At 46.0% G+C, this 13,385-nt stretch overlaps 1 protein-coding gene and 1 pseudogene across 1 annotated transcript; one reads left to right on the forward strand and one right to left on the reverse strand.

Moving 5' to 3' along the window:
* Nucleotides 1-6,478, forward strand: part of LOC141041414 (putative disease resistance RPP13-like protein 1) — a 41,199-nt pseudogene extending 34,721 nt beyond the window's left edge.
* Nucleotides 6,479-7,632: 1,154 nt separating this feature from the next.
* Nucleotides 7,633-12,674, reverse strand: LOC109757903 (probable LRR receptor-like serine/threonine-protein kinase At1g63430). The gene is made up of 13 exons (XM_020316747.3): nt 12,343-12,674; nt 11,871-12,009; nt 11,422-11,493; nt 11,190-11,333; nt 10,942-11,091; nt 10,500-10,607; nt 10,353-10,423; nt 9,420-9,659; nt 9,135-9,340; nt 8,915-9,047; nt 8,664-8,821; nt 8,351-8,563; nt 7,633-8,172 (listed from the first exon to the last, which is right to left on the reverse strand). Exons 1-13 carry the CDS (start codon nt 12,458-12,460, stop codon nt 7,927-7,929), a joined length of 1,998 nt encoding a protein of 665 aa, XP_020172336.1. The 5' UTR covers nt 12,461-12,674; the 3' UTR covers nt 7,633-7,926.
* Nucleotides 12,675-13,385: the final 711 nt, after the last annotated feature.

Consider the following 13,385-nt stretch of genomic DNA (forward strand, 5'->3'; position numbering starts at 1 on the left):
TGCAGCCACCACCGGGGTACTATGCCCCTGATGGTATGGTCTGTCGTCTTCGCCGCTCTCTCTATGGTATTAAACAGGCCCCTCGCGCCTGGTTTGAGCGCTTCGCCTCTGTGGTGACTGCCGCTGGTTTCTTGCCCAGTGATCATGATCCCGTGTTATTTGTCCACACGTCTCCTCATGGTCGGACTCTTCTCCTTCTCTATGTTGATGACATGATCATCACTGGTGACGACTCTGACTACATGCCTTTGTTAAGGCCCGCCTTCACGACCAGTTCCTCATGACTGATCTTGGTCCTCTTCGCTACTTTCTTGGGATTGAGATCTCCTCGACCCCTGATGGCTTCTACATCTCTCAAGAGAAATATATTCAGGATCTTCTTGCTCGAGCTGCTCTCGGTGATGACCGCGCAGTTGTGACTCCTATGGAGCTCAACGTTCAGCTTCGTGCCTCTGATGGTGACCCTCTTTCTAATCCCACTCGCTATCATCACCTCGTTGGTAGTCTTGTCTATCTTGTTGTTACGCGTCCTGACATCTCCTATCCGGTTCACATCCTGGGTCAGTTTGTTTCAGCCCCCACCTCTGTCCACTATAGTCATCTCCTCCGTGTTCTACGATACCTTCGTGGCACGATCTCTCAGCGCCTTTTCTTTCCCCGCTCCAGCTCTCTTGAGCTCCAGGCCTACTCTGATGCTACCTGGGCTAGTGATCCCTCTGATCGACGCTCACTGTCTGCTTACTGTGTCTTTCTTGGCGGCTCTCTTATTGCCTGGAAGACAAAGAAATAGACTCCAGTTTCTCGCTCGAGTACAGAGGCTGAATTGCTGGCCATGGCTATGTTGACGGCTGAGGTGATCTGGTTACGGTGGTTACTTGAGGATTTTGGTGTGTCTGCTACTACCTCGACTCCCTTATTGTCAGACAGTACTGGTGTTATCAGTATTGCGCGTGACCCGGTGAAGCATGAGCTCACCAAGCACATCGGTGTGGATGCCCACTTTGTGCGTGCTGCTATGCAGGATCAGACTCTCGCTCTTCACTATGTGCCCTCTGAGTTATAGTTGGCTGACTTCTTCACGAAGGCACAGACTCGAGCGCAGCATACCTTTTTCCTCTCCAAACTCAGTGTTGTTGATCCACCATGAGTTTGTGGGGGGGGGGGGTGTTAGATGTGTATAGTCTCTTTACGGAATATCCCCATTGTGTAAGGGGTTTCCTGCACTTTGACACACATGTATATGTAATGGCCTTTGGCCCAAAGTTCAGTTGTTGTTTATCCAACAACCTCTAGCAGCCAGTACAGTGGGAGGACAACTACGTAAAAGAAAAAATGTTGAGTTTTGGAGAAGAGCTAGAGATCAGGACTTATTGAACGAGACGATGGGAGCTCTATCATGGAGCTACCAGCATCTTAATGAGCAGATTAGACAATGCTTTGCTTACTGTAGTATGTTCCCCAGAAGACATCATTTCAGTCGTAATTTGTTACTTAAGTTGTGGGTGGCAGAAGGGTTTATAAGAAGTATTAATGCTGGGAAGGAAATGGAAGATGTTGGTCAGGATTACTTTGATGAACTTGTGTCGATCTCATTTCTGCAATTTGGGGGAAAGGAGTCCTGCGGTGAGGACTACTATTTAATGCATGATCTGATGTATGATTTAGCAGAGAGGATCGCTGGACACGATTGCTTTAGAATTGAGGATGGATGGACAGGAGAAATTCCTCCAGGTGTTCGCCATCTTTTCATTGATACTTATAACGGAGAGAAGCTTGCCATGAAGACTTTTCAACTGGAAAATTTACGCACTCTCATCATTAAAGTTATCAAATTATGGACACCACGTGATGAAGAAGTTTTCAAGAATATAATCATGAGGCTGCAAAAATTGCGGGTACTGGACGTGACTTTTGGTTTGACTTGGCATGTCAATTTCTTAGAACCTATTGGTGTCAAGCATATACGTCACCTTACTTACAGGATCGGCAAATCGCACGGTCTAATTTTACCAAGGACCTTTAAAAAAACTTCACCACATTCAGACACTTGATTTTGGTAATTGCAAACGTCTTTCGCTCTCCAAAGGTGAAGTCGGGATTAATTTGGTTAGCTTGCGGCATGTAGGGAATGCCAGCATTCTGAAGTTGGTGAACATTGCCAGGTCGACATCACTCCAAGAGTTAGGACCATACTTCACAGTAAGTAAGGAAGGAGGTTACAACACAAGACATCTGACGGATCTATACAAGCTTCGTGGCCGTCTGCGCATTAGAGGTGTTGAAAATGTTAAAAGCAATGAGGAAGCTCTAGCTGATAAGGAGCGACTTACAGAGCTAGAACTATGCTGGGATTGTGATCAGGACTCAGGAGAGCTGCAATCCAGAAGTTGAAGTAGAGGTACTTGAGGGTCTATGCCCTCCGAAGGATCTTGAAAAACTGGAACTCGGCGGGTACAATGGAGCGAGATACCCTAATTGGATGGTTGGTAGGCAGAACGGTGGGGCTTAAAGTGCCTGCAAGTACTTAAGCTCTGGAAATGCAGCTTAGGGCCTGCTCCCGTTTTTTAGGTCTTCACTCTGCTTCGTGTCCTATCTCTCAAGGAACTGTCCATTGAATTATGTCAGAATATCCGGTCTCTTCCAGTCCTGCCCCAGTCACTCAAGAAACTGTCCATCAAATATTGTAAGAATATTCGGTCTCTTCCAGTACTGCCCCAGTCCCTTGAGGAGTTGTCCATCGATTATTGCCCGAATATTCAGTCTCTTCCAGTGCTGCCCCAGGCCCTCACGAAACTGTCCACTGTTGATTGCCAGAATATCCAGTCGCCTCCAGAACTGCTCCGGTCCCTTGAGGAGTTTGAATTTTGAACTCAAGCACTGCAATGAGGTGCTCACGAGATTATGTGAAACAATGGAGATCCAAACTGGCAAAAGATTCATCACATTCAGAAGAAAAAAATTAGACCTAGTAACTGCATGAGTGATTGAGAGGTACACCATATAGATCCCCATGATGCTTACTTTTCCTAGTGTGTATTCTGTAAAATTTCGCTATGTGGGTTCCATAAGTACGAGCCATTACTAGTTCTGCTTATGTATCTTAAATTCCTTGGCTTAACCTGCCAAAAAACCAGGTGTACAGTTTGATCACAATGTTTCCAGCATCTGAACACACCATGGGTCGTCTAGGCGCATGTGCTTGGTTTTTTTATACCGCCTTATCTGGGACTGAATGGTGCTATCAACCAATCCTGTCATACAGCAAGAACGGTGCAGAATGCCATGTCCGGAGTCGATGAACACCGAAACTACCCGTTTCGTATTGTTTGCGAAATCGTTGAATGTTAACTGCTGCATTAATGTATTCCCCATGGATTTTAAAATTATGGGACGATGAACAATAGTTTGCTGTATTGTAATATCTTGGAGTGATGAACCCTGAATTGACTAGTTCCCTTTGGTTTGTAATAGTGTGGAATGATGAACGCTGAATTTATACATTTCCTGAAGTTTGTGGTAATTTCCAGTTATGCTGTGAGCAAGCCTGATTCACAAAAAGGTAAAAATAGATGATGTGAGCATGCCTGAATTTGGTAAGATTCTGCTGGTCGTTTGGGCACGATGTAATGGCTGCATGTTCTGTCTGTCTCAACTCCCGAGAGATATGTTGGATGATTTGCAGTAGATGGTTGCTGGGAGTGATTTTCTTTACTGTTTTTAATGAATATATATGGGACACGATTGTCTCGCTGAAGTAAACCTGCGTGTCCAGTCATCTTCGACAAGCGACCATATTGCCTGACACTGCTTACGCTTCTCGGCGCAGGCGCGCAGCGCTACCCTGGGTGCGGGATGTCGGGCGACAATTCAAACTCCCCTGCTTTGTCCCTAGATTTACAACTGAATTGGGGGATTCCTAACTGTCCAAGTCCAAATGGGAGAACCTATTGAATCCTATGTCTCACCACTTTGAATTATCTCAATATGTCTGTTTGCATATCACATCAGAATTTATCAAGCTTACAGTAGCTTCTTTGTGGACCTATTGCAAGCACACTATTGTTAGTGTTAGAGTTGTGTCGAATATTATGTACAAGGTAGGTTATAGTTGGACTTGTAGTTGTATTGTGTTTAGATAGGATATGGAGTCGTGTCCAAGTAGGACACTTGTATCCTAGGCTTCTCATATATAGCGGGGCTAGACACACGATGTAACCTATGCCAACATAATAGCACAGGCACGCAAGGGGGAGCCGGCGGCGTGTGCCGGCGCCTGGGTGGCCGGTGTGCGGTATTGTGACGGTGTCACGGGGAGGAGCGCCCGTAGTCAGGCCCCGGGATGTAGCCATATCGGTGAACCTCGTTAACAAATCTCAGTGTCGTGCTCGAATTTTTTTTAACTCAAAGGAACAGTACCATGAGGAAACTAATCTGTTGTTTGTTTAACATTCTTGCATTACGTTCAATTGTAAAGAAGGTTTAAATCTGCAGAATAAGTTTGTAAAGAAGCTCAAATATTTATATTCTTATTTCCATATAGTTTTTTGTATTTTTTTTCTGCTCCTATACTGATACTTTCTTGGACTTTTGGAACTCTTCTTTTACTACTGTTTGTCAAGTTTCACAAATAGAAACAAGATTGTCATGAGTTTTCTCTTTTATTGGAACTGTTCTTCCTTTAACAAACAGTAAAAACAGAGAGAAACAACAGAAGCAGTACATCGCGTGAAACAGCAGAAACAGTTTTCAAAGAACGAGTAAACCAGAGAAACGCGCGGGAAACAACGAAAGAGAGAAACCAGCGCATCCCGGCCCAGTAAGCCCAGAAACGAAACCCCCTGTGCGAACGCCCGACTACTTGACGCAGAATGCGTCCAATAGGACCTCCCCTTGGACCAGAAACAAGATTGCTTGGTCCTCGGATGATCAACGGTATGCCTCGGATTTATTCTAACAGTTAGCACTATACATCCAAGAACACGCAATGGTTCAGAGGACTTGCTGCCAAACCTCGCCGCGAAAACTGGCGCGGTTTGTTAAAACCATCTTGCATTAGCTTGTAGTGCTGCCAAAAAGAAATCTTGTTTTAGTTTTAGCATACTACTAGTATTTTGCTTCCTCCACATCTTCTGATTGCTGAAGAACAGCAACGTGCAGAATTGCCTGTGCAGGGACGGACTGAACAGAAATGACACAAAAATGTGCAGACATTAATAGACACTTATATGTGATGTCCATGAGCAATGCTGTAAGTAGCTACTATCATTAAGTTGGGAGTGGCTGATGGCCCTGCCTCTCACATAATACTCCACACCAAACTCACCTCACCACCCCAGCAAGTGACCAGTGGTACTAGTCGACAACACATCAGGCCAAAAGTGTAGTCTAGAGCACAGTACTCTTGTCATTACATCAGGACATCTAGGTCTAGCAACTAGTACAACACATCAGGCCAAGGCGTCTGATTGATTCTGACCCCGGTATTCCATCCACTGTTCTTCCAGCATTTCTTTTCCCTTCCTAGCTACTAAGAGCTGGACAAAAACTGCAAGGAGGGAAAAGTTGCAGGAGATCCTTGAGATTTTCTGCTGTTTTTTGCGCTGTATGTTTGTCTGGATTTGATAGGCTTCACTCGCAAGCCAGAGCAACCAGTGCTCAGTGCCAGTTGTTAGAGCTCCCCATTGTGGGTTTTGTGGTATGGTGCAAGTGAGTACTGAGTACTGAGTAGAAGACACTGGTGGTGTTGCTTAGGATCTCCTCAAAGGAAAGAAGCTGTACCTGCTTCAACCTCACACCAGTACTCTACACTACTGCTGCTGCTGCTGCTTCACAGCTCACACACATTGTCAGAAGATACAAAGTTTAAAAGGTACACTTTCTTTAATCTGCTCTTTATATTAATTAACACGAGAGAGTTGCCAATGTTAAGGGCCAAAAATAATAGCATTTCTAAGTTGTGGATTTTGTTCGGTTTGCCTATGAACAAACCAGACAAAAACTGAATTATATATTTGCCCGTTTCCAGGAGACTGTTAACTGACAATAATACAGTTCCCCCCTAGAATCTATGCATGTTGTCTGTTATGCTTGGAACCTTACCTGGTGCGTGCATGCATCATATCATCTCACCTTCCTTTCCCATTAACTACCTACCAGCTCCTCCTACTTTACAAAAAGGCCACCAGCATGTATAGCATCTTCTTGCTTCCTGGATAGATCATTGCTAAGTACCGTGCTTTTGTCCTCTAATAGGAACACTTTCTGCTAATGATAGTGCAATCTAATCAAGTAATCATGCTTAGCAGAAGCAACAGGTGTTGGGATCATGGCTGCCTCAGCCTGAAACAATCACATCTTTTTAACGCTGAAATTTGTTAGTACTGCACGTTATTTGGAGGAGAAGAAGGATAAGAGGTTGGCCATGGCTGCTGTAGCCATGGGCCCACCTGCGGATGATGATTCTGCTGAAGAGAATTAAAAGGTGGCAACATCAGAGATGGAAAGGTGGGCGGAGGAGGCAACAGGCAGACCAGAAAGCCCTGGCCCCAGAGTGAGCACATGCATGCCTTGAATATCCAAGACCTGCTTGCTTGTGGCATGAGTGCTACCATTGATCACAACTTCTTTTTTTTCCTGACTAGTACTATCACTGAGATGTTTAGTTGGTGTGGGGTGCCTGTCATCATCTTCTAGCCAAGGATAAAAATATAGGCTTTGGCAAGAATAAAACAGGTTTTGCCAAGAAGAAGGATGTACTACAATCTATATTTTTTTGGATAAAATGATACCAATAATCTACTCTGGAAGTTGAAGGAAAAATAGTAAGTAGGATCTGTGACATGACTGGTAAGTAGCACTGCCCTGTTCTCAGCTGGAGACACGTACCACGGCCATTGAGATCTCTAGTCGGTGTGCCATCATCTTCAAGCTAAGAATAAAATAGGCTTTGGCAATAATCTCCTCTGCCAGTGGTAGAAAAAAGAAGTAAGTAGGATTTGTGATATGACTAGCAAGTGCTGGCCTGATTCAGCTGGAAACACTTGCACTGAGATCTCTAGTTGGTGTGCCATCAACTTGTAATTAACAGGGACAAGGACCACCACTTTACTTGCCCCCTCCAAGAAACTACCTACACATTTTCTACTGCCGAAACAGGAAGATGCATGGGTTCTCCCCTGCCAGCCCAATAAAACAAGCACACTCTCTTGGCAGAAAGAAAAAAAGAAAAGAGAAAAGAAAGAAAGGGGGCAGCTTGCATCTTGGAGACAGTTTTGCTTGCTTGCAGATGACTCAAGGCCCATGCGTTTTTCACGCAGAGGACATGGGATGGGGGCACTTATCATGGTAAGTGCGTGCCAATCAATCGGTGCGAATGATGATGACGACCATTTACCTGATGATGAAAATGTACTCCCTCGGCAAACAAAAATAAGAGCGTTCAGATCACTACTTTAGCTATCCTGAGCTGCTGCCTGAGGAGATCGGTAAGCTACTCGACCGGAAGCTGACCAATGTCCGGAGCCAGAACCTGAAGTTGACCTGCAGGGTGGTGAGCGGTTGCGTCGAACCGGACCGTTCCAAGAGACCGTCGATGCAGACCCTCGGAGAAGATCTAGAGAAAAAGCATCCATCTATCCTCAACTCTCTTAGCTGAAAAACAAAGGTTCACACAAGGTGCAACATCATTTCAGATAAGGAGCAGCATTGCATTTCTGAACCCCCACACTGAAACTACAACTAAGGCACACGGAATTACATGGCGGCCCAACTGCTGGGCGAGCACCCAGCCCGCCCACTCACCCGCTTTAGCAAGCGTTGTATACATACGTGGAGCCAACAAGGCGGAGAAGATGATGGCACGCAACAAATCAGTGTTAGCATTGACGAAAATCTACAGTGTGACGAGGTGAGGTGAGGCGTGTGCTGCTACAACGACAGGGCGAGCTCCGCCCACGCCAGGGAGGACTCCTTGAGGATGCCGGCCGCCGAGAGGTCGATGCCGGTCTCCAGGGCCCCCGCGATGATCTGCATCGACGGCCGCTTGGACGGGTCGGGGTCGACGCACCGGCTCACCACGCTGCAGATCACCGCCAGGTCCTCCGTCCGCACGTTGGTCAGCTCCGGGTCGACCAGCTTCCCGATCTCCTCCGGCTGCTGGAGGTACTTGATGGCCTGCAGAAATGTAGAGGATCAGAAATTCAGAATGAGCAGTTATTTGAACTTTCGCTGCAAATGACTTCTTCAGTTGGTGAAATGATAGAATTTTCCAGCATTTCATTTTACTTTTACGCGATCTTTGAGTAAGACATGCACTGTTGTTACAATGAGGTTGAGAAACAATTCTGCTCACCCAGTCCACCAAGTAGCCTTTGTCCTTGCAGTAGGGAAGCCGCCCGCTGATGATCTCGAGCAAGATCACTCCAAAGGCAAACGTGTTGCCTTGGATGTCCATGTACTTGTCCTCCGAAGAGTCCCGGCTAGGGAAAGAGGCTTTGCTGTTGAAGTGGCCGAGCGCCTTCTCGTGTCTCGAAAACAGCATTTTCCAGCACTCAAAGTCGACCAGCTGTTGTTCATTCCACAATGTTAGACACTGTATTCATCTGAAAGGTAAGCTCCAAAGAGATAGAGTACTAGTCTACAGGTAAAAGCAAAGCATGCAGTACCTTGGGGGTAAAATCTTCTGTGACGTAAACTGAATTGGAGTTCAGCTCTGATATAGCGAAAGGAGGCTGCGACTCGGTGTGCAGATACCTTAAACCTTGGGCGATGCCGATGGCTATTTTCATCCGTCTGAGCCAAGAAAATTGGGCTGCTTCCCCATCTAAAGGAAGAAAAACAAATGAGATCAAATCTACGACACACAGAAAATGCAAATATTTAGCCTGTCGTAACGAAATTGAAGAGATAGACTTACAGTGTAGGTGCTCGTACAGGGTCCCATTTGACGCGTACTCAAAGACTAACATCCTCGAGAACGGGTCACTCTCTCTGCAGTAGCCCAGAAACTTGGCTATGTTCTCATGATTCAGCCTTGCCAGATCAATAACCTACAATGTTCATCCCATTTTATTTATTTATTTATTTGAGTTTAAAAAAAGGTGTTTCCGAGTCGCAATTTTAGACAAATGAACTACCTTGTTTTGGTAAAAGAGTTCATGCTGGCTAGTCCAATGACCTTCAAAGGCGCACAATGATATGACAGAAACCTCAGGTCCATCCTTCATTGTTCCTTTGTAGACTACTGTCTCCGGAGTTGAGCCAATAATGTTGCTAAAATCCTCACATGCTACTTCAAGTTCCTGACGACTCAACTTTGGCAAACTTTTCAGCATATCAGAATCTGAGAAAAGCATGAACACATTAGCAACAATATATCTTAAGACAAAATAATCAATTTGTAAGATAATGTTAATACCAACCAATCAGTACTGTTATCTCGTCGCTCCAACTTTTTGATCTACTCCATGATGATATTCTTATAGAAGGCTTTAGATTGCAGCTTCTGGAGGCAGTAATTGCACCAGTGATCAGGAAAACAAGCAGGAGAGCACCGGTTGCGATTTCCAAAACAATAAGCCAAGTCGGTTGCTGCACTTTATCATGCTTATGCTCAGAAGCAGGGCGTTTGAATCCCTTTAAATTAGCAGCTGTAGACGCACCTAAAACAAATGAGTAGATTCAGTCGATGGAAGTTGAAGATGACATTAGGTCACTGCAAATTGCGTAAATAGCTATAACCCATAATGGTGGTGCACGAGCTTCAACATAAGGTTTTGCATAAGTATCAATACTACCCTCTGTAGCTTATATGGGTAACTTCGTCGATATTTAAGATCTATCAGGTAAATCCTGTATCTTTGGTAACATGCCAATAGGCCCGAACTGTTTTCAAATCCGAGCCCACTGATCCAACGCCTAATATTTTTGCGATAAAAAACCTCCTTAGTAGGATTTTGCTTCTACCCAATCCACCCCAAACAGATTGAATGGGCTATGCAGGGCTTAGTTTAACAGAGATGGCGATTGTGGCCAGATGACAAAAACAAACTCTTAAGATGGGGTACTGAAGCACACCCCTTGAAGAAATGAATGCCATGTCGCATAAGTAGTGTAATTTAACGGACAACTTCGTTTTGCACATACCCACAAAAAAATTCGTTTGCAAATAAAAGGAAAAATGTGTTGTCTGTCATGAGCAGTGATGGTAAACTCTACAGAGAAATTTTATAAGAACAACAGGCACTCCTATATAATTTTATAGCATGATTTTTTAGTATTAATTAGAGAAATAGATAAGCTTTGTAGTTAACACTGAAATAATTGTGATAACTTGTAGAGGCTAAGTCACATACTTGCACAAATTTGATGAGCACGTTGTCGTATAGAGTACTCATCCTGGAAGCAGTTCCCCTGAAAACTTGACCTGCAAACTAGCCACGTGAATGGATGGACTTCTAACTGATATTAACAGTGGGAAGTGCCTTGTGTAATACTAGTACCTTGGAAGATACTTCAAACAAATTGGGATTTTTCCAACAAGGAAGTTGAAGGAGAAATCTGCAACGCTTAATCGAGGAGACGGGCATAGTCCACTGTGAGGTGTGGACCTGACGAAGCAAACATAAAGTATTCAGATATAGTAATAATTTACTGGAACATGGTCACACACTCACATATTGGTTTTGTTAAGTGTATTTAATGAACATGTTATCAACAGAAAATGGTAACAAAAGCATTACTCTGGACAAATTTAGCAAGTATTACCGCTGATACTTGTCCTTTTTGTCCTACTCTGAAGTTCAGTTCAGTCTATTCTTTTTTATGAATCATGAACCTTTTGATGTCGCAAATTAAATTTTCATGACCTTCTTACATCATATCCAATTTTCCATCAGTAGCACCATATACAGAAAAGAAAAGGAGTTAGGACAAGTCACCGACCCGGTATCTGCCATAGGAGAAAAACCAGTAGCATTGCCACCAGGAATTGACCCTTTCAGCCTGTTCCTGTCCAACCTAAGCTGAACAAGATTTGGTAGCTTGCCCAGCTGCGGTGGTATGTTCCCGGTTAGCCCGTTGGAATGCAGGTTTCTACAAGAGACGAGTGAAGCAGGCTTTTAGTTTGAGGAGCAAATAAGCAGCCAAATTTTAGAATTCGAAATGTACAGACAAAGCAACCGGTATCTTACATTACGCTCACGCTGTTCAGCCCACTCAGCTCAGGAGGTATAGGGCCAGCGAGCCGGTTAGCGCCCAAATCCAAGACCCTGAGGTTCCTCAGCGATCCCAGCTGCTTCGGGATCGTGCCGAAAAGCAGGTTGTGATCCAAATACCTGCCCAAAACACAGACATTCAGTGAAACCAAGTAGCTGCTAAAGTGCCTCAAACAACAGGTAGATAACACAATGAGAGAGCACATACAGCTCTTGCAAGAAGATGAGCTGCCCGAGCTCCGGCGCGATGAACCCCTTGAGCGACGCGTTCGACAGCCTCCTGCAAGACGCAAAGCCAAATTCATCATCCAGTCGTCGTAATCAGCGGTCTCATCTCGGCGTGATTTCGACCGATTAGATTATGCAAGTACAAATTTCGGTTGGCCTTTCCCTGTAGCCCCAAACCGACTACTGAATGACTGACTGACTGCTGATCTAACTGGCAACATCGGTCCACTCTCACAAGCCATCTGCACACCAAGCATCTATCCACATCACAGCTGACCGAATCCGCTTTGTTCTCTTGCTGGAGAGGAGATTAAAGTACAAATCGTAGTCACCGAACCCCAACTTAAGCGCGTTGAGCTGGTGTGACAGGTAGGTGGTGGCAGTGATGAGCAGAGCAGAGCTTGAGTGAGATCTGGAAGAGTTGCTTACAGGGAGACGACGGAGCCGTGGGGCGAGGAGCAGACGACGCCGCGCCAGTCGCAGGCGTCCCCGTCGGCGTCCGTCCAGTCGGCCAGCGCCGCGTGCGGGTCCTCGATCACCGCCCGCTTGAAGGCCAGCAGCGCCGACGCTGCCGCAAATCAATCGAGCCAACCATGTCATGTCAGAGCAAAAAAAAAAACTGCAAATTCGCACAAATTCGAAGCTCGTCGGCTGGAAAAATGCGGCTGGGGAAAAACAATCGAATCTTGAGCACTAATTTCGCGGAAAGAAAAAGAATTAGGACAGAGGATACGAGGGCCAAATTTAGGACGGCGGTTTGAAACGGGGTGGGGAGGAAAAGGAAAGGAGCGGAGCGGAGGCGTGATCCCGGGCAAGGGAAGCGACAGGCGGCGCGAATTTGTCAGAAAAGAACAGCATTTAAGCAAGGCGAGGTAAAAACAAAGGACGCGCCGGCGCTCACCGTCGCCGCCGATGGGAGGGGGCAGGGGCGGAGCCGAGGCCGCGGAGCAGGGGGGGAGCAGCGCCGCCACCCCGCAGTGCAGGGCGAGGAGCAGGACGCCGGCCCAATGCCGCCCCATGTTCCAAGCTAAGCCACTCCGCGCGAGCAGCAGGGAAGGGATCAGCGCGCCATGCTCCGGCCGCTGTTGTTGCTGCTGCTTCCCGGTGAGCAGCGCGGCGTGGGCGTGGGGCCGGGGGCGGTGGGGGGTGGTTGGCCGCGGCGGTGGGGAGTGGAGCAGTTGAGTAAAGAGCGGTGTAGTGTGGGGGACGAGGAGGGAGGGGGGAGGATCCAGAGGGGGAGAGAATGTTGTGGTGATCTAGTGAAGGAGGAGGAGGAAATAAATGGCGATGGCAGGGGGAGCGGAGGGTGGCGGATTAGTTATTGCGCCCACTAACTCTGCTGTTAATTTTTGTACTAATTAGTCAAAAGAAAAACTAGTGACAAGTGGATTAGGGAGGAAGAGTATCTTAGTAATTTGTTAAGACTGCTTGCCCTGTGTGCTACTGCCCACTGGTCTTGTTGGCACTCACTAGTTTAAATTTGTTGAGCACTAGTTTAAATGTGTGTGCAGACTCCTGTCTCCTTGAATCTTCTTCTTCAGAGAGAGAGAGAGAGAGAGAGGGGGGGGGGGGAGGTGTGGTTACATTTTGACTGTTCCCTCTGGTCCATGTGGTGTGGTCCTTAAGTTTCATCTTTCTTTTTGCATGTTGCGGTTTGAGAGGGATCAAACACTAGGGAACCATGGTGGGTCAGGCTTTTGAAGGTGCTCATGGTAATTAGTAATTAGGTGCGTGTGCCCGCGTTTATATGGATGAGATGTAGGAGCATCTCTAGCCGATCCCCTAAAAATAGCGGAGTATACCGTCGAGTAAAGCTTAGTCGACTACTTTTACTCCACTATTTTTTGGCCGAACCTAGCCGATCTCCAAAACTTAGTGGAGTAAAAAAAACGTTTTTGGATATGATGAACACAAATTCGATTGAAATAAACTTATACTTAACCG

Source organism: Aegilops tauschii, chromosome 2 (assembly GCF_002575655.3).
Source record: "Aegilops tauschii subsp. strangulata cultivar AL8/78 chromosome 2, Aet v6.0, whole genome shotgun sequence".
Classification (NCBI taxonomy): Eukaryota; Viridiplantae; Streptophyta; class Magnoliopsida; order Poales; family Poaceae; genus Aegilops; species Aegilops tauschii.

What these genes read in the sequence shown, in the direction of transcription:
- LOC109757903 (XM_020316747.3), bottom strand. Translation starts at nt 12,460, where the DNA reads ATGGGGCGGCATTGGGCCGGCGTCCTGCTCCTCGCCCTGCACTGCGGG. An exon ending in TGCTCATCAAATTTGTGCAA is followed by an intron (nt 9,660 to 10,352) that starts GTATGTGACTTA and finishes CATTTGTTTTAG; the next exon opens with GTGCGTCTACAGCTGCTAAT. An exon ending in CGAGATAACAGTACTGATTG is followed by an intron (nt 9,341 to 9,419) that starts GTTGGTATTAAC and finishes TGCTTTTCTCAG; the next exon opens with ATTCTGATATGCTGAAAAGT.